At 38.2% G+C, this 22,500-nt stretch overlaps 2 protein-coding genes across 3 annotated transcripts in view; one reads left to right on the forward strand and one right to left on the reverse strand.

Moving 5' to 3' along the window:
- LOC144966655 (uncharacterized) overlaps positions 1-4,096 on the forward strand; it is a 29,524-nt gene extending 25,428 nt beyond the window's left edge. Inside the window, exon 22 of the mRNA XM_078903414.1 lies at positions 267-4,096. Within this exon, the coding sequence (XP_078759540.1) occupies positions 267-345 (79 nt within the window). The 3' untranslated portion in view covers positions 346-4,096. The remainder of the gene's footprint in view (positions 1-266) is intronic.
- A 10,241-nt stretch (positions 4,097-14,337) lies between these two features.
- Positions 14,338-22,500, reverse strand: part of LOC144965836 (uncharacterized) — a 13,848-nt gene continuing 5,685 nt past the window's right edge. For both annotated transcript variants that reach the window (XM_078901609.1, XM_078901607.1), the window contains exons 2-5: positions 21,818-22,270; positions 21,179-21,394; positions 20,065-20,295; positions 14,338-18,664 (exon numbers count right to left, since the gene is read on the reverse strand). In XM_078901609.1, coding sequence (XP_078757735.1) covers positions 16,947-18,664; positions 20,065-20,295; positions 21,179-21,394; positions 21,818-22,178 — 2,526 coding nt within the window. In that variant the 5' untranslated portion in view covers positions 22,179-22,270 and the 3' untranslated portion in view covers positions 14,338-16,946. The remainder of the gene's footprint in view (positions 18,665-20,064; positions 20,296-21,178; positions 21,395-21,817; positions 22,271-22,500) is intronic.

Consider the following 22,500-nt stretch of genomic DNA (forward strand, 5'->3'; position numbering starts at 1 on the left):
GTTGTTGTTGTTGTTGTTGTTGTAGGAGTAGTAGTAGTAGTAGTAGTAGTAGTAGTAGTAGTAGTAGTAGTAGTAGTAGTAGTAGTAGTAGTAGTCGTAGTCGTAGTCGTAGTAGTCGTAGTAGTAGTCGTAGTAGTAGTAGTAGTAGTAGTAGTAGTAGTAGTAGTAGTAGTAGTAGTAGTAGTAGTAGTAGTAGTAGTAGTAGTAGTAGTAGTGGACAGTACACATGTACCCGTAATTTTTGAATTCTTTTTTTTCATTTACAGAGCATCTTCATGTTGCTGCTGTGGTCAAGCAAGTCAGAAACGTGGTCGTCAATATAGAGCGCAAACACCCAGAAACTGATGACCAGAGAGTTGAACGCATTTTGATGAACTATTGATTAGCAATAGGGAGTAAAAGTGTGATGTCAACAAAATGGTTCCCATCTCATTGGAAGTGTAAAACCACTCTTCCGGAGATTGAATACATACCTTGTGTAAATAATATTCTGGTTTAAGAGTGATGGCGTCTTATTTTCTGGTTTAAATATAAGCTGATCGTCAATGAAGTTCATCCTTTCTCGCTCTTTTACGTCTGTAATCCTTAGAATCTGCCTGTACACCTTGCATGTAAAATAGGTATGCCACCATTCTATATGTAACATATTTGTTACTATTCCTCGGAATTACTGGTCGCATACACACTTCCAACGATTTTGGAACCGAAAAGGTGGAAAGTGTGGCGTCACGACTTTCCTTCCCTGCTATGAGAATTTTTTCATTGATCCTGTTAAGAAATATTGATGTCATAGTGAGTTTTTATTATATTATAACATTATTATATTAGGGGCAACAAAGATGTTGACAATTTAATCTATAATACAATATTATGTAAAACATCGGTTAAATTGAACCGTTTCCTTACCAGCAAGAAGAAAATCGTTGTATTCGTTATGATATAGATATGTAGCATTTGCTTTTGTTTTGTTTATGTTGTTTTGTTTGTTTTTGTTTTGTTTTTTTTTTTTGTTTTTGTTTTTTTTTTTTGGGTTTTTTTTTTGTTTTTTTGTATTTTGGGATCCCAATTACATAATAAAAATATTTTGAAGGCACTGCATTGTGGTGTGATGATTATTTTTCTGAACCAAATTAATTCTAATAACGCATGCCTACTTTATTTGGGATTTGATGGGGAAAAATATATTTTTTTGATAGGACTTTTCTGAGAAAATCGTGAAAATGGCTGGTGAGGAGAGAGTTAAATTCTTTGTTAGGGGAGATAAAAAAAAAATGTCGATTCTGAGATTGCAAAAGACCGATATTACGTATTTCTGATGAGACTTGCAACATTCCGAGATAGAGGGTCCCAATAGCTTTGTTGGTAGAGCACTCGCTAAACACGCAAAAGGACCGAGTTCGATCCCAGGTGAAGTCAAGATTACTTTCTTCTTCTTCTTCTTCTTCTTCTTCTTCTTCTTCTTCTTCTTCTTCTTCTTCTTCTTCGTGGTCGTTGTAGTAGCCCCTTAAATAGAGGTTCCAGACTACAGTTCAAATTTATGAACTTCACGACACACACAGACACACAAAAAACACACACACACACACACACACAAACTCACTCACATATTCATAATACACGCTGTGATCATTATATTTTTGATATTTTTTCCACGCTTCCAAGATCCTTTCAAATTCTGTATTGTTTATAGTGTCTCTCAATTCCTGGGGCAGTTTATTCCATAGACGAATTTTTTTTCTGAAACCCCTGTCCACCCAGCAGTGATTGAGTAGCTGGGTCTGTTAGAACTGAGGGAAATTACTTTGGGATAGACAAGCGTCCTATCCAAAGGGTAGCAAGCAATTGCTATTATCCGTTTGACGCCATAGAAACCGAGAAAAACTCCGACTCCATGGGCCTCGTGACCTTGAAGGACGACTTCATTCCGAGATAATGACAATACCGTTCTAAGGCTATGGGCCACACTTTAGGCCAAAAGCTGTTGAAGATATTAATGTATGAATTTAAAAATGCCCTTGTTTTGTTTTTTTATTTTCTTCTCTGCTTTTATTTGTTTCTCTCTTTTTTATATATATTTTTTTAATCTCAAAGATTATGCATTGTGTGATGTCCAAGATATTCTTACTTTTGTTTTAAGGAATACTTGGTCCATTTTAAAGCCTTATTACCAACATGATATGATATGATATGATATGATATGATATGATATGATATGATATGATATGATATGATATGATACGATATGATATGATATGATATGATATGATATGATATGATATGATATGATATGATATGATAACAAGCATATCACCGATGTAAATGTACTGAAGACGACGTGTACCTACATATATTCAGATCTGACATCCGAACCCACTTATGGGCCTAGTTTAGCATTGTTGTAACGGACAATATTTTACGTCATTTTTTTTAGATTTCCATTACAACAATGAAATTGGGTTATCAGACCTGCATATAAGTGTACGTATGGTGAATACCATTATACTCCTGTCTACTCCTGTACTATAAATAACAACTTCTGTTCTTTTATTCGTTTGCCTGCGTGGTTGTATCTATTTATTTTTATTTTCTTAATGTAAAATTTTGGATGAAAACTTTAACTTTGATGGGCAATAGCGGGCATGACCTGCTGTGTGTATTCTTTCTTATATTTTATGCTTGTCGGATTTATTTCGTTTTATATGATGTTTTAGCACATGCATAGCTATTCATTTTTCGTTATTAAGATCAGCTGCCCATAAAGATGTTATGTTTACTTATTTATTTCATGGATAGAATGTTTAGAACAGTCAGACCGGAATAATATATAAACTTGAGTATTTATATAGTGCAATATTCACTAAACGTGCTCAAAGCGCTTTACAAAGGCTTGGTAGCCAACAGCAACGTTGAGAAGGTGGATGTAAAACTTCGCAAGTCGATGCACATAGTGTCAGGAACGCTAGCAACAACTCCTAGAGAATGGGGCCCGATAATGGCAGCGATCCAGCCCCCCGATGTCCGGAGGGAGACGATTACGGGAAACTGGCTGAGTAAGATCAAAGAGAGAGGGAATGGGGATACCCCTCTGATGTGCATAATGGACGGTGCCCCCGTTTCGAGCCGAAATAAGTCCCGGCAACCCTTGTACGCAGAATCCCTGACTACGTCTAGAGCTGCATATACGAGATGGAAGTCGGTTTGGACGAATTCTAACGGCAAGTGCGTTACACCGGTGGGGTCTTCCTACCTGTCCAATATGTACCCGCTGTGGGCAAGAACCCGAGACGGCAGAGCATCTAGTCGAAAGGTGTGTTGTGACGATGCTACCCGGCGGGTTCGCCACGGTGCACGAATGCGGACCGGACTTTGCTGATTGGGTCATAACATAGTAGTGTGAGAACCATAAGAGGATGCTGCCAACAGCAATACTTAACGTATAGACGAGACATGACGCCTATAAGGCGATTTAACTTTTTTTTTAAATCGGACAGAGACAATACTGTTAAAGGCCATGTCCTCATTTAAATCTGAGTACGGTGAGAGAATGTGAGTAAAGACCCTTTCCAAGGACTCAACTATGCGCCGAATGAGGCTCAAACCCTGGACCTTCCGATCCGAAAGCGAGTGTCATACCACAAGACCACATTGCCTCACACTACTACTACTACTACTACTACTACTACTACTACTACTACTACTACTACTACTACTACTACTACTAAACAACAACAACAAAACTACAGAGCCGCACTGTAACACTTGCCTTCGGATCGGAACGTCCTGGGTTCGAGTCTTGCTTGGAGCGGCGTATAGTTGAGTCATTGGAAAAGACTCTTTACTCAGATTCTCTCACAGTACTCATATGTAAAATGCCTACCTTGTCGTGAACATCTTTGCCTCTGTCGAAAAAAAATGTATTATCGCCTAACAGGCGTCATGATCGTCTTAATGTTAAGTATTGCTGGTGGATAGGGACCACTTGTAAAGCGTTTTAAGCATGTTTTGTGGAAATTACGCTATAAGAATGCTAAGTTTTTTTATTTTTTTTTTAGTTTGTTATTTTCTTCTTTTTTAATAAAAAAATTATTTAAGCGGTTATATTTGTTTTCGTTCAATTTTTTTCACAATCAAATGTCTCTAACAGTTTATTATTCACTCCGACGTGAAAATTGCAAAGTATTCATAGCTAGACCCGAGACAGGAATAAAGAGACAGGAAAGTTTGAGAGTGGCAAAACGTTTTTAATATCAGATGATGCGTATCTATCTAGATCAGGCTATGTCAACTCGGTAAACATTCTCTCAATGTCTTATTTGTTATACTAGTGGGGAATCCGCGATATTTGTTTGCGAGGAAATAAAGGCTATGACAAACAGGCATTGGTCCATTTTTCTTATTATACTCCCATATTGAGGAAATGATCATACCTTGATCGAGACAAATTTTTTAAATCCTGAACGATCAAAATCGATTAGGCATAAAGAGTGTAGGGGCGATCAAATGGAATTATTGGCAATAGAGCGGCCGGCCAGATAACGATACTCAACGTCAAATGACCGATCATAATGCTCTAGTGAGAAGACGCTTTTAAAAAAAACACCAGACACACTTTTTATAAAGAGCACGCAAACGTTACCTTTAAAAAAAAACACTTTTGTTAATATAATGTTTGAAGACAGTGTCAAAATTGTATTGTATTAGTCTTGTCTTGTCTTGTCATTAAGTCTCAACTCCGAGCTTCGAAGATAATCGCGACTGGTGAGAACATTAGTAAATTAATGATTTAAAGTATGCTAATCAAATTGACATATAAAATATATTTTGATAATGATTTATATTTGGGAGAAATAAAGAATATTATTCAGTAGCAATGGTAATGATGTTGATGTGGTGGTAGTTGTAGTATTAGTGGTCGTGATGTGGTGGTGGTAGTTGTAATAGTAGTGGTAGTGATAATGATGTAGCGGTGGTGGTGGTTGTTGCAGTGGTAGTGGTGATGATGTGATGGTGGTGATGGATGTAGTAGTGGTGGTAGTGATGATGATGTGGTGGTGGTTGTGGTGGTTGCTGTTGCAGTGGCAGTGATGATGTGGTGGTGGTGGTGGTTATAGTAGTAGTAGTAGTAGTAGTAGTAGTAGTAGTAGTAGTAGTAGTAGTAGTAGTAATAGTAGTAGTAGTAGTAGTAGTAGTTGTAGTAGTAGTAGTAGTAGTAGTAGTAGTAGTAGTAGTAGTAGTAGTAGTAGTAGTAGTAGTAGTAGTAGTAGTAGTAGTAGTAGTAGTGGTGATAATGTGTTGGTCGTGATTGTAGTAGTAGTGGTAGCAATGATGATGTGGTGAGAGTGGTTGTAGTAGTAGTGGTAGCAATGATAATGTGGTGGTGGTGGTAGTGGTTGTAGTAGTCGTGGTAGTAATGATGGTATGGTGGTGGTTGTTGTAGTAGTGATAGTAATGACATGTGTTTGTGGTTGTTGTAGTCGTAGTTGTAGTAGTGATAGTAATGATGATATGGTGGTAGTTGTAGTAGTAATGGTAGTGATGATGGTGTGGTGGTGGTGGTTGTTGTAGTAATAGTAATGGTAGAGATGATGGGAGACAGTGGATGTAGTAGTGGTAGTGATGATGTGGTAGTGGTGGTTGAAGTAGCAATGGTAGTGATGATGCTGTGGTGGTGGTGGTGGTGGTTGTAGTAATCGTGTTAGTGATGATGTGTTGGTGTTTGTTGTAGTAGTAGTGTTTGTAGTGATGATGATGTGGTGGTGGCGGTTGTAGAAGTAGTGGCAGTGATGATGTGGTGGTAGACATTAAGTGCGATACAGACCGATGATCTATCATGTGTGTACATTTGTAACAATAGGCTTCAACAGTTGTGACGTCACTCCCTCATAATGACACATAGTACTTAATAACTGGTTCTAAACTATCGGAACAATGGCGGAGGCCCGTATGAAATACTTCTCCGACGAGCAAAACAGTGTGTCCAGAGGAGAAAAACATTATAAATCTGATCATGTTTGACCCTTATACATTCTGATCACATGACATGTGAAAACGTTCTCGCCAGCACGTAGAATAAAAAGTACTGATTTTCTTTGTTTAGAACCAAGCTGCTCGTTGCTGGGTGGAAGTGACATCAGACTAATGAATCCAATTCAATGACACACCATATTGTCGGCGATGTTATATATATTGAAGACTTACGATCTGTGACCACTGAATTCTTTGTGATATTTCTATTTGAACAGTAGGCTGGGCCGATAAAATTGTTTACATATTATTATTATGACAATGACATCTGGGCGTATTGAACTGAATCGATAAAATTGTTTACATAATATATCTCCCAGGTCTACAGGATCAACCAAAAAAATACTGGGTAGCTGCAAATTGACTACTGTCAAAACATACAAGAACAGCTCCAACTCACCAGTGGCGTGGGGCCATTGGATCGAATGGTGCCAGGCACCATACCAATCTTTTAAAAATCATTAACAGCATAATTTAATTAAAAATAAAACAAATTTTAACTCCGCTGTCTTTCGCCAACTGGCCAATAACATACTGCCTTTTTAGTCTCCGCTCTATTCAAGATTCCGATTCACGCACTGCGCCGACTCGTGTGTTGGTGACATCACTGCGCGAATTAGTGACTGAATCAACACCGTGGTGCAAAGCAATCCAAGCTCCAGTTAATGCGCTATCCTTTAGTATCGCTACAGCTGATTGAGCGAGAAACTGGGTCGAATTATACTATCTTCAAAGGATCTTCAAATAGCGGAAAACCCCTCGACTTGTGCCAGGATCTGAGAGCTCCACCGTTGGACTGGAGGGATGCGCCTATGTTGCACCATTTACGTCATAATTAGGGTAACTTCGGCCATCCAAAATATTACATTAACTGCAAGGAATTTACCCAATGGAAACCGTACGGTGCTCTTATTGGCTAACCAACCAGCGGCCTCGATGAGAAAAATATCCGCCATTGAGACATGGGCTGGGAAACGCGTTACTATAGTAAACAAGCGCTGATCGGCCGTTCATGAAATCTAAGAAAATAACTTCCTGCTCGCTCGTTTAACTCAAAACTATGCAAAACTATGTCTCTAAAATGATATAAATGTGACTTCTTAAGGTTTTCTTCACGGTCAAAACCACACAACATTCTATTAATGATTACGTCCTAGGCAAAAAGGTCAGACGATGTTGTGGTGGTGGTGATGATTGTAGTTGTAGTAGTAGTGGTAGTAATGATGATGTGGTGGTGGTTGTAGGTGTAGTAGTAAAAAAAAAAATTGAGCTTTTATATAGCGCAATATCCACTTAACGTGCTCAAAGCGCTTTACAAGGGGTCCCTGGCCAACAGCAACATTTAACATGTAGGACGAGACATGACGCCTGTTAGGCGATATTACAATTTTTCGGACAAAAACAAAAAGTAGTAGTGGTAATGGTAATGATATGGTGGTGGTGGTGGTTGTAATAGTAGTGGTCGTGATGATGATGTGGTGGTGGTGGTTGTAGTAGTAGTGGTAATGATGCGGCTATGTGGTCTAGTAGTATGACACTCGCTTTCGGATCGGAAGGTCCTGGGTTCGAGCCTCGCGCTCGGCGCATAGTTGAGTCCTAGAAAAGGCTCTTTACTCACATTCTCTCACCGTACTCAGGTGTAAAATGAGTACCTGGCCGTTAACAGAGTTGTCTTTGTCCGAAAAAATGTAATATCGTCTAACAGGCGTCGTGTCCCGTCCTACATGTTAAATGTTGACCAGGGACCCCTTGTAAAGCGCTTTGAGCACATTTAGTAGAAAAATATTTCAATGATGATGATATGGTGGTGGTAGTTGCAGTAGTAGTGGTAGTGATGATAATGTGGTGGTGGTTGTAGTTGTAGTAGTAGTGATAGTGATGATGATGATGTGGTGGTGGTTGTAGTAGTAGTGGTAGTGATGATGATGTGGTGGTGGTGGTTGTATTAGTAGTTGTAATGGTGATGATATGGTGGTGGTGGTGGTTGCAGTAGTAGTGGTAGTGATGACGATGGGGTTGTGGTGGTTGTAGTAGTAGTGGTAATGGTAATGTGATGGTGATGGTGGTGGTGGTTGTAGTAGTAGTGGTAGTGATGACGATGTTGTGGTGGTTGTAGTAGTAGTGGTAATGGTAATGATATGGTGGTGATGGTGGTGGTGGTTGTAGTAGTAGTGGTAGTGATGATGATGTGCTGGTAGTGGTGCAGTAGAGGTAGTGATAATGATTTGGTGCTGGTGGTTGTGGTAGTAGTAGTGATGATATTGTGGTGGTGGTTGTAGTAGTTGAGGTAGTGATTATGATGTGGTGGTGGTTGTAGTAGTAGTGGTGGTGGTGGTTGTTGTAGTAGTGGTAATGATGATGATATGGTGGCGGTGGTTGCAGTAGTAGTGGTAGTGATGACGATGTGGTTGTGGTGGTTGTAGTAGTAGCGGTAGTGATGATGATGTGCTGGTGGTGGTGTAGTAGTAGTGGTAGTGATAATGATGTGGTGATGGTGGTTGTAGTAGTAGTGTTAGTGATGATATTGTGGTGGTGGTTGTAGTAGTAGAGGTAGTGATGATGATGTGGTGGTGGTTGTTGCAGTTGTAGTGGTCGTGATGATGATGTGGTGGTGGTGTTTGTAATAGTGGTGGTAGTGATAGTGTAGTAGTAGTGGTAGTGATGATAATGGAGTGGTGGTCGTTGTAGTGGTGATGATGATGTGGTGGTGGTGTGGTGGTAGTGATAATGATGCAGTGGTGGTGGTTGTAGTAATTGTGGTAGTGATGAAGTGGTAATGGTGGTTGTAGTAGTAGTGACAGTGATGATGTGGTGGTTGGATAACACATTACAGGTTATTATAACACATGATTACACACATTCTCTAACTTCATTTTTTGACAGCTTCATTGTGCCATAAATATACGCAACAGTTCTGAATCATTTTATTGTGGATTTTGATTTTGTTTGTTGTTTTTCTTGTGTCGTTATGTTGACATAGAGACCGAATGAATGGTAATGCTTACATTCCCAGCCCAAGATATAATGGCGCTGAATGCTTTCATTGGTGGACACTTTTTAGGCTTCGTACGTATTCACATTCGTTTAATTTTATGATTAACTGTCAAAAACACTGATCATTGTCAAGTTTATTTGTAAGTAGCAAAGAAAAACAACATAAAACTTAAAAATATGATATATCAACCCCCCCCCCCCCCCCCCCCCCCCCCCCCATCCCAACCTCTTTTTCACGATTATTGAATAAAGTAATCCTTTGCAACGAAGCATTGTGGACGAATTTACCAACATTTTTCTTGCTTGTAGTGCCGAGTTGGTTACGTGTGTATGAGTGTTTGTGTGTGTGTGTGTTTTGTGCGTGTGTATTTGTGTCAGTCAGAGAAAGAAAGCGAAGATTGTCAACAGTTATACTTTGGTGTGAATTTTGATTTCTTAAGTAGTACTTAAGTGGAGTGATTTTTTCTTTGTGATGCTTTAAGATCTGTGCAATCAGTAATCGTATTCCATTGATTTCCATTATTTGAGATATACTTTGAAATTTTGTTTTGTTAAACAATGAGCAATGAATTAAGTTGACTCTTTGCTTCACCGACCGTTTGGGAGATTGACACTAGATGACAAATTAGAAATAAAAAGACTAGTTCCTCACCAACCAACTGATTTTGAATTAACACAGGTGTGGAAATCTCGAAAACGTTCTTTTTCACTGACATGGTATGACAGACATGAATGGCTCACAGTTAGTTTAGAAAAAACAACAACGTTTCTTTTGTTGTCTACTTTTTACAGATACAACAAACACTGACAAATCATAGACATCTATAGGCTATATTGACCTTAACCACTTCCATCATATTTCTGGACCTCCTTAACGTTGTTTTAGCACCCCTAAAAGAGTGAAAAATTTCTTGCGAAATTCAATGAAACAGGAGCGGTTAAATTCGTTAATGATTCTGTCAATTCACAAAGCTGAAATAGATGCCATTCCAGATTTCAATAAACAAATTATAAAAAGATTAGCAGATTTTCTTTACAAGTACTAAAAGTAATTAATTTCTGTCATAGGTTTCTTTTCTCTTTTGATTTACATTTATCACATATTGATTGCATTATCTACCAAATCCAATCCTTCAAATGGTGGACAAAGAATAATTACAAAGACCTTTCCACACCGGACTTGTATCTATCTCAGTGTTGTGGCTTGTTGTTTTCATGAATTATTTGTTTTTGTGAGTTTTGTCCACTCGTAGAAAGCATCGACCCCCCCCCCCCCCCCCACCCTTCCAAAAAAGAGAGTTTTTAACATCTCCTCTCTCCTCTTAATCGTGTTCACTGTTTTAGAATTTTTTTTCTTCTTCTAATCATGGCACCACCATATGTCGTCAATACGCCACGCCGCTGCTGCCAACATGCACAAATGGGGGCTCAAAGAATCACCAACATGCCCAAAGTGCAACCAAGCACCACAAGATGAAAACCACCTCGTACTAGATTGCCCAGAGACAAAACTGGAAGGGGGATTTGAAACCATCAATAAATGTGATGATGACTTCCGAACCTGGATTGATACCTTGAACATAGAAGTGTAGCTGAACGATACTACTACTATTATCCCAATAATAATTATTGTGACCCGTTAGGGCTACTATTAATATTATTAAAATGAGATCAGTGGTGTTGTCAAAAGTTCCTTAGTTGAAATCCTTTCAATATCACTGCTCATAAAGAACATGAGGTTTTGCAACCAGTCAAAGTTTTGCTCCTGTGTATTCGCAGATCTGGTTAGCCATTAATCGACCATCTGGTTACCCACTGAATGAAGATCTAGCTCTTCACGAATTAAATTATGTTTTGGCCCAATCAGAGAATGACCAAGAAACCATCCACCAACTAAGCCAGCAAAAGCCATCCTACCTACCTGCAACAACCAGACAATTGAATACTCACAACCAGTCCGCCTGCAAGCTTATTTACACACGGACGACCTCAACTAAACAAGCTAAGATCCAAAGAACCGTGAATTGAGTAGCAAAGTATAAAAGAGAGGATGAAAAATTCATCTATCTTTATTTATTGTACTAATGCATTGTGAAAATGAACATAGATCGAGACGAATCGTTTGAGTCATCAGCTTTGATCGGTTCGAAAGGGCGGCCAAATTATGGCAAATCCGAGGGTCAAATGTCAAATTAAGGACTCATGATTACGCCCTAGCAGATATTCTAAATAACCATTCGAATCAACGGGCAATAGAATTACCCTTTATTTTAAAAAGGTTTGCAAGTTACTCGTATATCAATATGTGAAAAATAGTTTTATAATTTTCAGATCTGTCAGTAATTCTCTGCTCGGTGATAAGAAATGATGCAGGACGACAGGAACCCCTCATCACCACAGTTAGAAGGAGGAAACGTTTCATGGTTTGTGAGGCATGAACGGTGATGGAGGGTGCCCTTGAAGGAGGAAGAAGAAGAGGAAGACACAGGAAAGTTTGAAAGCTGAATCCCATCTATCCCACCGACGATCATCAGATCATGGGATGAATGAATGAATGAATGAATGAATGAATGAATGAATGAATGAATGAATGAATGAATGAATGAATGAATGAATGAATGAATGATAAGAAATTAACATTGGCCGCACTGAACAATGTTGATCCCCAACTCTATTTTTTTTTAAATAGATACATAACTTAAATTTTGGTACGAATTTTCACAGATTCTAACTTCATTTGGATGATTTGGTCTCATTAAAGTTCTCTCTAACGGACTATAAATTTTGAAGGTTACGCAGGTCAGCAATGTATACCGACTTCAGATTGCATATGAAACTCCAAAGTTTATTGTCTCGATAATATATTATCATTGACGTCTCGATTTAGATAGATCAAATATGTAGCCTACATAAGCTTGAAAAACTGTGTTGTTGGGGGTGGTTCATTTTTCTTTGGTTGTTTTTTTTTTTGGGGGGGGGGGGGGCTGTTGTTTTTGTTTTGTTTTGTTTTTTGTTTTGTTTTTCTTATTTATTTTTTGTTTTTGTTTTTGTTTTATTATTTTATTTATTCCCCTGTGATTATATACTTTAACTCTTTGCCCATTTGAATTAATATACATTTTTATGTATCGTAAATAACATGATAATTTTGCATAAATTTTAAAGTTTTGACTGTTTTTACATATCTAGATCTTTGAAAGAATAAATAATTAGGTAAATGAATGCTCATTGGCATAGTCGAGATAACACGGCAAAACAATGGTAGGGGAGGTAAGATTTGATGGGTTCTTTTATAATGATTGTGAAGAGTTTCGTCCCTTGGTTGATATGGTAGCGGGAACGTGCATAACAGTGACTTCTTTTATTTGGTTTAGCTTTTTACAATTTTAAGAATTAAAAATTAAAAGTGTGAGGGGAGCATGATACAACTGTACATTATTGCTCACCAGCAACACGTAACATGTAGAACGAAACATGACACCCGTCAGTCGATAATACAATATTTTTGCGACAGATGCAACGCTGTTAACGGCCCGGTACTCATTTTACACCTGAGTACGGTGAGAATGTGAGTAAAGAGCCTTTTTCCAAGGACTCAACTAAGCGCCGAGCGAGGCTCTAACCCAGGACCTTCCGATCCGAAAGCGAGTGTCATACCACTAGACCACATAGCTGCTTTCAAGTAAGTACAAGTTCAAGTCCATAAGATGCAAAAGGCTCACTGACTTCGTGAATCCTCCCGGTTTGAGAGTTTGTTTGATTTTTGCCAAGGTGAAGGTCATTTAAATCGATCAATATTTGAATGACGAGTTTTATGGCTAAATTTATAATTCTTGTCGGCATCTTGTTCTTACTGACATGATACCGTTTTGAGACGATGGGTCTCATTTTAGCCAGAAAACTCGTCCTTCAAATACCGATCAATACAAATTGACCCTCAACTTGTCAAAATAAAAAAATAAAAAATAAATAAATAAAAACTCAAACCTGGAACTTCAAGGAACTTTTCAGATGATTTGTAGAAATATAGAGATTATTTCTTTGGGTACCAACAATATCGGGGGTCTCTTGGATAGCTCAGTTGGTAGCGCACTCGCTTCATACGCAAAGGGTCCGATATCAATCCCGAGTGAAGTCGAGATGTTTTATCTGAACCCTCCGTCCACTCAGCAATGATTGGGTAGCTGGATCTGTCAGATCTGGCGAAAAGATTTTATGATAAACGTCCTATCAACATGGTAGCAAGCAATTGCGATTGTCCGTTTCACGCTATAAACTCTTGCTACTCCATGGGTTTAGTGGCTCTTAAATAAAGACTACTTTTTCCCAACAAAATTATCGGTGATTGAGAGGCCTAATGTACGCCGATTTCCTGGTGATGATGTTTTCTTGTATTTAACTCTCTCTCTCTCTCTCTCTCTCTCTCTCTCTCTCTCTCTCTCTTTCTTTCTTTCTCTCTCTCTCTCTCTCTCTCTCTCTCCCTCTTTCTTTCTCTCTTTTTCCTCTCTCTCTCTCTCTCTCTCTCTCTCTCTCTCTCTCTCTCTCTCTCTCTCTCTCTCTCTCTCTCTCTCTCGATTGGTCTGCACTATTTTATACATACCATTAACGGATTACTATTTTACAATAGTACTGCACCCGATGTTTTCAGCAATACGTGTGTGAATGTAGCAATCATGAGGTCACGCAAGATGACATTATTTTTATAGGCAACCCTCTCATAGTATAGTATCCCTGTTACACAACTAACTGTACGTGTAAGTTCCATTCCACATCAAAGACATAGAGTAGAGCCACATAGAAAAGGAAAATCAAACCGCCGGTTCCCAGATGGCAAAAATGAAATAGGTTATTTTAACAACTCTATCTATTTTATATATATATATATATATATATATATATATATATATATATATATATATATATATATATATATATATATATATATATATATATATATATAGCGCAATATCCACTATACGTTCCAAAAAATGGTTCACAGAGGGTCCCTACTCTGTATGACAATTATGGCCATTACTTTTTTTTTCGACGGAAACGAGGCTTATACTTATACAAACCAGGTATGTACTCATTTTGCACCTGAGTACGGTGAGAGAATGTGAGTAAAGACCGTTTCCAAGGATTCAACTTTGTGTCGCCCAGAAAGGAACTCTTCCTAAGGACACATAGTACCACTAGACAAGCATAAAATACCATAAACTCACAGTCGTAGTGTCGTGTTTATATTACATATAAGACTTTTTTTTCTTATTTAAATTTAAAAGACGAAATGAAAAAAAAAAAACGAAAGCAAAGACATCATAATCATACAAATGAAAATGTTTAATCAACATAAAAATGATTGCGTAGTTGACATTTTAATCAAACATAACATTTAATCATAGGAGTAATTAATCTCATTAAGCAATTATAACAAATGAAGAATGATCTAGCACAGTATCGGGCGATTTACAAAAATATATCAGATCGTATCCAAGATATTTGTCATGTTTCTTGGGTTTTTTGTTTTGTTTTACGGATGTGTAGATACTTATGTGCAAGTCGGATACACACAAATTTGTATGGGCTCATTGCTGCAATGGAAAAACTCTCGAACCAACGCAAAATATTGTCCATTACTACAACAATGTCAATCAAGCCCATTATTGCGGTCTTTTACCTGACCTGTAAATATTATGCGCACGTCGGTTTTTGCCAACGTGTACATATTTGCAGGTGTTATACTACACAGCGCAGCTCTGCCGTTTTATTGAAGAACACACTATGTGCTATTTGGTTAACATTGCATATACTGTGTTTTTAAAAACAACGACAGAGCTATAGGCTTGTTTTGGCATATTTTTTTTAGACGACATTGTCTTCCGTTGGTTTGATAGTATTTCCATCACAACAATGAGGTCCCAAAAAATTGGGTTTTCAGACCTGCAAATAAGTATACGTAGGTTTTTGCATATAATGATATGAAAACAAATAACAAATGAAAAACAAGTATTTATCACAAATTATGTAAAAAGACACCCGTGTCTATGTATTTATGATCATGACTAAATATCTTCATATGACGGCGCTTTCAAAATGTTCCAAATACTTCAAATAAAATAAAATTCCCTGTATTCGTCCCATATGGGAAATTTTTCTCTAGGGTCTATTCCAAAGGACGACTGGTATAACCCAAGCGTCGGCCGCAGTGCAGCGCCGCGCAAATTGAGCTAGGGCGAGGTGACTTGCTAAAGGCCACACAGCGCAGCGGCGGATGATCGAACTCGGTACCTTTCGGGTACGAAGTAAAGACCGTACCGCTGAGCCACGCTGTCCCCCTACCAATGTTTAAAAGGTTTATTTTAATTGTAATGCTATTATTATATTTAAAAAACTACGATATCAAATCGCAATTATGTTCAGAGAAGCCAGATAATGATTTTGAGTAAATCTAAAGTCAAAATGGTTAAACATATGACAATTCACATTTTAGTTCATTAATGTATGTACCCTATTCAGACATGGCTACCCTGTCCGCGGCTTAAAGGAATCAGAAACATGAAAATGAGGAATTTTGGCTAAAAATGAGGAATCCACTTAGCATACGCTGCAAATCAATGGTTGGCTCCTGCTGTTTCAATGCTTTTTACGGGTTTTTCCCCCCCGTATAAATAGCATCCTCTTTCCAAAAACTTAAATTGAAATAAGAAACACTTAATGTGGTGACATTCTGAAGTACGCCACCACCATTTTTAGAGTGACATAGGTAAAATAAGTGCTCAATTAAAGTTAATTAAGTCTGATATAGATATTGTTGACTTGACACCATCCTAAATCAAAATAGTTAAGAGATTTGTGTGGAAAAAAATCTAGGAAGATTTAACATTTTGGAGGGAGAGTTTTCAGAAAACTCCAAAATTAAAGCAATTAAGACCATGATCAACTTAATCTATTTTACATATACAATAATAGTAATAGTCAGCCGTATTCTCAAACTAAGCTTCACTATACCTACAACGTACATAGTAAAAACAATATCTTTTATTTCCATCTATCTAATATGATTGTCACATTCCAAAATATAACTATATAACTGGAATGATGTGTTTAAGGACACAATAATTTAACTATAAGACAATGACCACTATCAATATCACCACTAACAGTCCTACAAATTACCTTGTGATACCTAGATAACACAAGTAATTATTCGAGATTTGAACATCTAAGTTTCATATTTCAAATTTTTAAACCATGAATCTAATTTTTAGCACCTAAATTAATCCGACATAAAACCATTTTTGGGGCGGTGGACCAAATGTTTGATCTGCTATTTCTTGCAATAGATTAATTTGAGTCTACTTTTACAAAGATCAGACAAATGAAAAAGTTCGGACACAATTATTAATGAGAACAATGCACGATTCTAAATCTAACGTTTATTATATTTTCATAAATTCAAATCTAAAGGTGTAAAATCAAGTTGTTCCCAATAGTATCGATTTTTTTAGAAAATAGATTAGAATAGGAGTTTAACAATATAGTCGATAACAAAACTATTTAAAACATTTTCCAATTCGCAATAGTGCATAACGACCATTTAGCAGTCCATTAAAACAGGGTTACTGCAAATATCTAGTAATTCACTCCCTAAATCTGGTATTAGGTGAAGATAAAGCAGATGCCAACAATTGAATTTAAAGTTAAAATGGTCAGAAATAAATATAATTATGGTTTTTCCTCACTTATTATGCATAACTTAATATTATTTTCCTAGATAAAACACCACTTTAACTTAATTTCATAACATTCCAATGCATTCTATAACTTCAATTCTCAGCATCTGACTTAACCCCACATAGTACCGTAATGAGGCAGTGAGTCAAAAATATATGCTAAGTTTCAGTAGTAATGAAAACATTTAGCAAAGCTTAGAAAATCTCGGGTTTGATATTGAGTGACATGGAGGGGTTTCTGGGGCCACTTTGATTAGCGCTGAGGGGAATACCCGAGGCAGGGCTGGTCTGAGTATTGGACCCTGGCCCATCGTCATCGAGTCCAGATGGGATAGGGCTCGACGATGGACTCTGCTGAGATGAATGATTACTGGATGGACCAAGGCTGATTAAACCCGAGTTCACCATCATGGCGGGGTTAAAAGTATTGGAACCGAAATGAGAATATTTATCCATGTCAATTCGAAGATATTGAAGCAACTGGAAGTCTCGTTCTTGCAGCTGGCTGACTGGCTTCCGTTTGAAGCGCCAACATACTTTCCTGTTGTGCGGATGTCTTCCTTGTTCCGCTATACCAAGCTCTAATTCAGCAACCTTTTGGAAAAATAGAGCGCTAGCCCACGCAGGATGTCTGTTGTTTGTCCCGTGAACTTTGACAGGTGGTGTGATGGATTTTTGAGCAGCTGTTGTTGCCGAAACACCGTGTCCGTCGTCATAACACTCTAAAAGTCTTTTGATCCTGCGTCCGTGAACAGCCACAAACTGGGTCTTAGAAAAGTGGACAAAGTCAATGGCTTGCATCATCTCACTCACGTCTTCCTCCATCGTGGTCATTGTTTGAGGCAACGTTGAAAAATCTACCTCTGCTTCTGTATTGGTTTTAGGGAGTTCAAATAAGGAATTTGTCTGTTGTGTTGGAGTGACGTAGTTAGCTGATGATTGACTAGATTCTTGTTTTGATGATGTTGGCGTTTGATGTTGCTGCTGCTGTTGTTGATGTTCTTGTTGCTGTTGATGTTGCTGGTGCTGTTGTTGTTGCATCGACGGGAGTATTGGTGTGTTATGTTGCATATTATTATAAGGATTATTACTACTATTGCCACCACCACCGCCACCACTACCACCACCCATGTAACTAACTCTACCCTGTCCAATTACACCGAAATCACCACTGCTTCTTCTGTCACTTGCATGTCTACCATTACTACCACTACTTCCGGAATTGCTATTACTGCCACTTCCTCCACCTCCTCCCTTATTGCTTTGATATGCACTCTGACCATGTCCGCTTTCATGAAACGCTGTCTGAGGCAGGGTGGTCGGACTGTCCGGGTAGTCTTGATCCTGACTTCCATTCATACTCCCAGTCCCATCCTCCATAGCATTGAGATTGTTGAAGAACCCAGTTCCTACCATAAAGGTCATGGCCAATTTCTGCTCTAGGAAATATTTACCAAGATTAATTGCACATTTAATCGTGTCAACATCAATAACCCAATTCCATTCATAATCATTAATCTGATTCCGGTCCACATCACTTGCTGCATAGATTGCATTTTCTAATGATTTCAGTATTCCACTTATCCTTACAATCTGACCCATGGACTTGCCGATTAAAGCTTCATGCTCATTTTGTTCCAGTTGAGTCAGAACGGAAGACCACTCTTCATCAAAAAAGCGGCTCAGCTCTTGAACTGCCTCTTTATCGAATCTATACTTGCAGTCAGGATTTTTGTGAGTGTTCAGGAGTATTTCATACACTTTGTCCAGGCTTGGGAAGTCTGCATCGGAATCTGCGTCCCCGAAGACGCCCTTGACGTGATCTGCTACAGGGCATGACATGAGCAAGCGAGACGACAGCCATGCTGGGTATTTCATTAAAACTGTGACGATGTACTCGGGACTGGAAAACCCTGGATAACATAAGACAAGTAAATGGGATGAGAATAAAGGAATAGAAGAATGTGTTTTTAAAAAAAAAAGTAATATTGTGACCAACCACCTCAAAACAGCATTATGTCGGATTGTTTAGGTGCTGAAAACTAGAGTAAAATAAAATATAATGTGTACTTGGGTACGGTTTTGCTATGGTTGATAGAGGAGACTAAATTTACAGTGGAATCCTGATAAAGCCAACACTGCCGGACCAGAAAGACTGGTTGACTTTTAGCAAGGTGGTTGACTCTATCCAATATCAATAACTTAAAACCTTTAGATTTTAAAAAAGACAATTTGAGACCAAGAAGTGTTGACTTAATACTTAATATGAATTCCACTGTAATTTCTTATAGTGACCAACATTAAGTTTGACATTTCTGGTCAAATAAAACATATTAGCATCTGGTTCTCCCTCGAGTTAATATTGTTTTGAGATGATGGGTCACCATTAATGTATAAGATACGGATTCTGATACTGATTGTGTAGCTATGTGGTCTTGTGGTATGACACTCGCTTTCGTATCGGAAGGTCCTGTGTTCGAGACTCTCTCGGCGCATAGTCAAGTCATTGGTTAACGACCATATTCTCTCACCGTACTCAGGTTTAAAATTAGTACCTGGCCGTTAACAGCGTTGTCTCTGTCGGAAAAAATGTAATATCCGCTAACAGGCATCATGTCTCGTTATTCGTGTTACATTTGCTGTTGGTCAGGGACCCTTTGTAAAGCGCTTTGAGCACGTTCAGTGGATATTGCTCTATATAAAAAGCTCATATTCCACGCGTATCCTCATTTATAAGGTAATCTCTCAGATTTCGAACCGTTTTTCAGTCAGATATATTTCAACACAAAATTAGTTCATATAAGGAAGCAGGCTCTGGAGTAAGATAAAGATCTGAAAAAGTGTGTATGAAACAGTGCCATCCAAAGCAAGAAAGAAAAATACAAGGAAAAAAAATATCCCATAAATCAGTCGATTTTTCTTCACTTTTCTTTCTTGCCTGTCTGGCACACTTTTTCAGATCTTTAACATACATTTGTTCAGCTAAATCTCAGCCTTTCAGTGAGAAAATACTAAAATACTGATATAAATTGCATATAAAGATAAAATAAAGAACTTGATGATGATGATGATGATGATGATGATGATGATGATGATGATGATGATGATGATGATGATGATGATGATGATGATGATGATCTGATGATTAACTTTTCATTAGAATTTCAACAAAAATAAAATTGGAAAAGAAGGGTTTTGGGCCCGAAACGTTTCATGTTTGGTATTTTGTTCTTTTTCGAAGCTGTTATATAATATTCAATTTTGTTCATTACTTATTGTATATACTGTGAATTAAATAACATTTCAAACAAACCTCCATGACAGAAGTTGGAGCCCAGGATAGTGGTCACACGCCCGTTTTCAACAGCTACCAGAGGCAACCCTTCGTAGAGATCTTCGATTACTGACACAAGACGTGGGGTGGGCACGGGCTGGAGAAGTCCAAGCATATCGTGGAGATTTTCAATGTTCTCTGTCAGGCTGAAGGCGTGTCCGTCATTTCTGTGCAGTACCTCTGTTATGGCGGGTAGTGTTATGCGGGTGCCTGGATTACATTGAAATATAATATGATTTAGTATGTGAAACAGCAAAAGAATGAGTGAATAAGAATTACTTAACTTGAGCAATTACATGGTGCAATTTCACTACACGTGCTCAAAGGTTCCCTAGCGAGCCAACATCAACACTTAACGAGACAAGATGCGTGTTAGGCAATATTATCATTACATTTTTTTTTTATTAACAGGAACAACGCTGTTACTCTTTTCACACCTGAGTACGGTGAGAGAATGTGAATAAAGAGCAGTTTACAAAGACTTAACTATGTGCGCTCACAGCGGAGCGCTATTACTGGATCTTCAGGTCCAAAAGAATCCTGAGTGTTATACCACAAAACCATATTAAAAAAAAATAATTATGCCCTTCCGCCACGACATCATAAGATATCGTCGCCTGGGCATTCCACGAAGGAATATAGATAATTCATCAAACAAGGACACATGTCTATTGCAAAGTACTCTCCACTAGATCTAACAGAACCAGCTACCCGGTCACTGCTGGATGGACAGAAGGAAGGGTCAGAAAAAATCTCGACTGCACCCGGGATCAATCTTGGTCCCTTTCCGTGTGAAGCGTGTGTTCTACCAAATGAGCTATCGTGAACCCCTGTATATCTAAAACTGATTAGAATGAGGGCAATCTGATATCATTACAGTTTGATGAGGAGCTTTGTGCTGTATCTGAAATTACGATTGGTAAGGAAACTAAAAGCAAACAAAAAATGCTTATAATTATAAGAAGTAGACATTTAGAAAGAAGGGAATGTGCAAAGGCGTACAATAACAAGAGGGGGGGGGGGGGGGGTTAAAACTTAATTCTTTAATTACTTGATTAACTCAGTTCAATTTAAAAAAAAAATACATTCTTACCGGAATAAAGCGCCCGGTCTTGGGACGTCATTTCATGATTTGTCTCAGCGGTTGCTTTATCTTTCTGGTGTTTCTGTAGCGACAGAATTGGGTTCAATAGTTGTCTAATGACAGCAGACCTCCTAGAGCCTTGAGGAGCACCAACCATGGACCACAATACGGGCGGTTCACTCCACCCACGGTGCACGTTGATGCTTGTATGTGTGCCGAGAAGACCTGAGGGGGGAATGAAATATATATTTCAAAATTGCCCAGGAACGGATAGATAACAAATGAGGGTATCTGGAAAATGACAACGAATGAGGATTACATATGTGACTCATCACTTCAAAACGGTATTGTGTCGGAGTCATTTTAATGTTTATTTTCATCCTTTCGGAAATTCCTTGTGAAGACGTGTGGTACATAATAAAAATTGAAGAAAAATTTGCAAGCATATCACAAAGCATTAATCAGAAATGAGAAAAAACAATGATCATTAGTAAAATTAAATGTATATTATGGTACGGTACTTATTAATTAATTTTTTTTAAAATGAAAAAAAGGTAATTTGAAAATAGACTTTAGATTATGTACATGTTTATGATGAAATGTAAAGCAATAAAGCTACCAGTGTAAAATGAAAGTAGTCAAACCTACCCCCAACGCACGGCAGTAGCGGCACCAAGACATATTCAACGGGGCAGCCAATAGCTCTTGCCAAATCCTCCACGAACTCTCCCACCTTCTCCCCACATGCAGCTCGCGTCTCTGGGAATGGAATCCTCTGGGCAGTCTTGTAGGTGCTTTCCCAACCGACGTTTTGTCTCTTCTTAGCCTCCTCAGCGGCGTTTTGCCCTGCGGCACCTCCAGGCCCCGCGGCTCTGTGGTTGACTGGCGTACTTTGATTCATGGGCGGAGGGGCAGGGGGGTTACCTCCGTACCTGGCCATCATATTTGCCATCATGGATGGATGCTGGGGGGCGTGCATTTGTAGAAATCGTGGATCGTAGTTTGCCATAGTCACTACCTTGAGGGACTAACTTCCTCGAGTCGCTTATGACAATGTGTAGATCAAAACACAATGGTAGACAGATTCAGATAGTAGGAAGGCTGGGGAAAAGAAAATACGTTCGAATCAAAATAAATGAAAAGCAAAGTTACTCTGTGGCCAATAGATGGAGACATTATATAATCAATGATGGCATCATGAGCCTTATCTAAAGATTGAAAAGCCATATTTAATTTAATTTATAATAATAATAATAATAATAATAATAATAATAATAATAATAATAATAATAATAATAATAATAATAATAATAATAATAATAATAATAATA

Source organism: Berghia stephanieae, chromosome 2 (assembly GCF_034508935.2).
Source record: "Berghia stephanieae isolate SIO BIC M18660-M18661 chromosome 2, UCSD_Bste_1.3, whole genome shotgun sequence".
In the NCBI taxonomy this organism is placed as follows: Eukaryota; Metazoa; Mollusca; class Gastropoda; order Nudibranchia; family Aeolidiidae; genus Berghia; species Berghia stephanieae.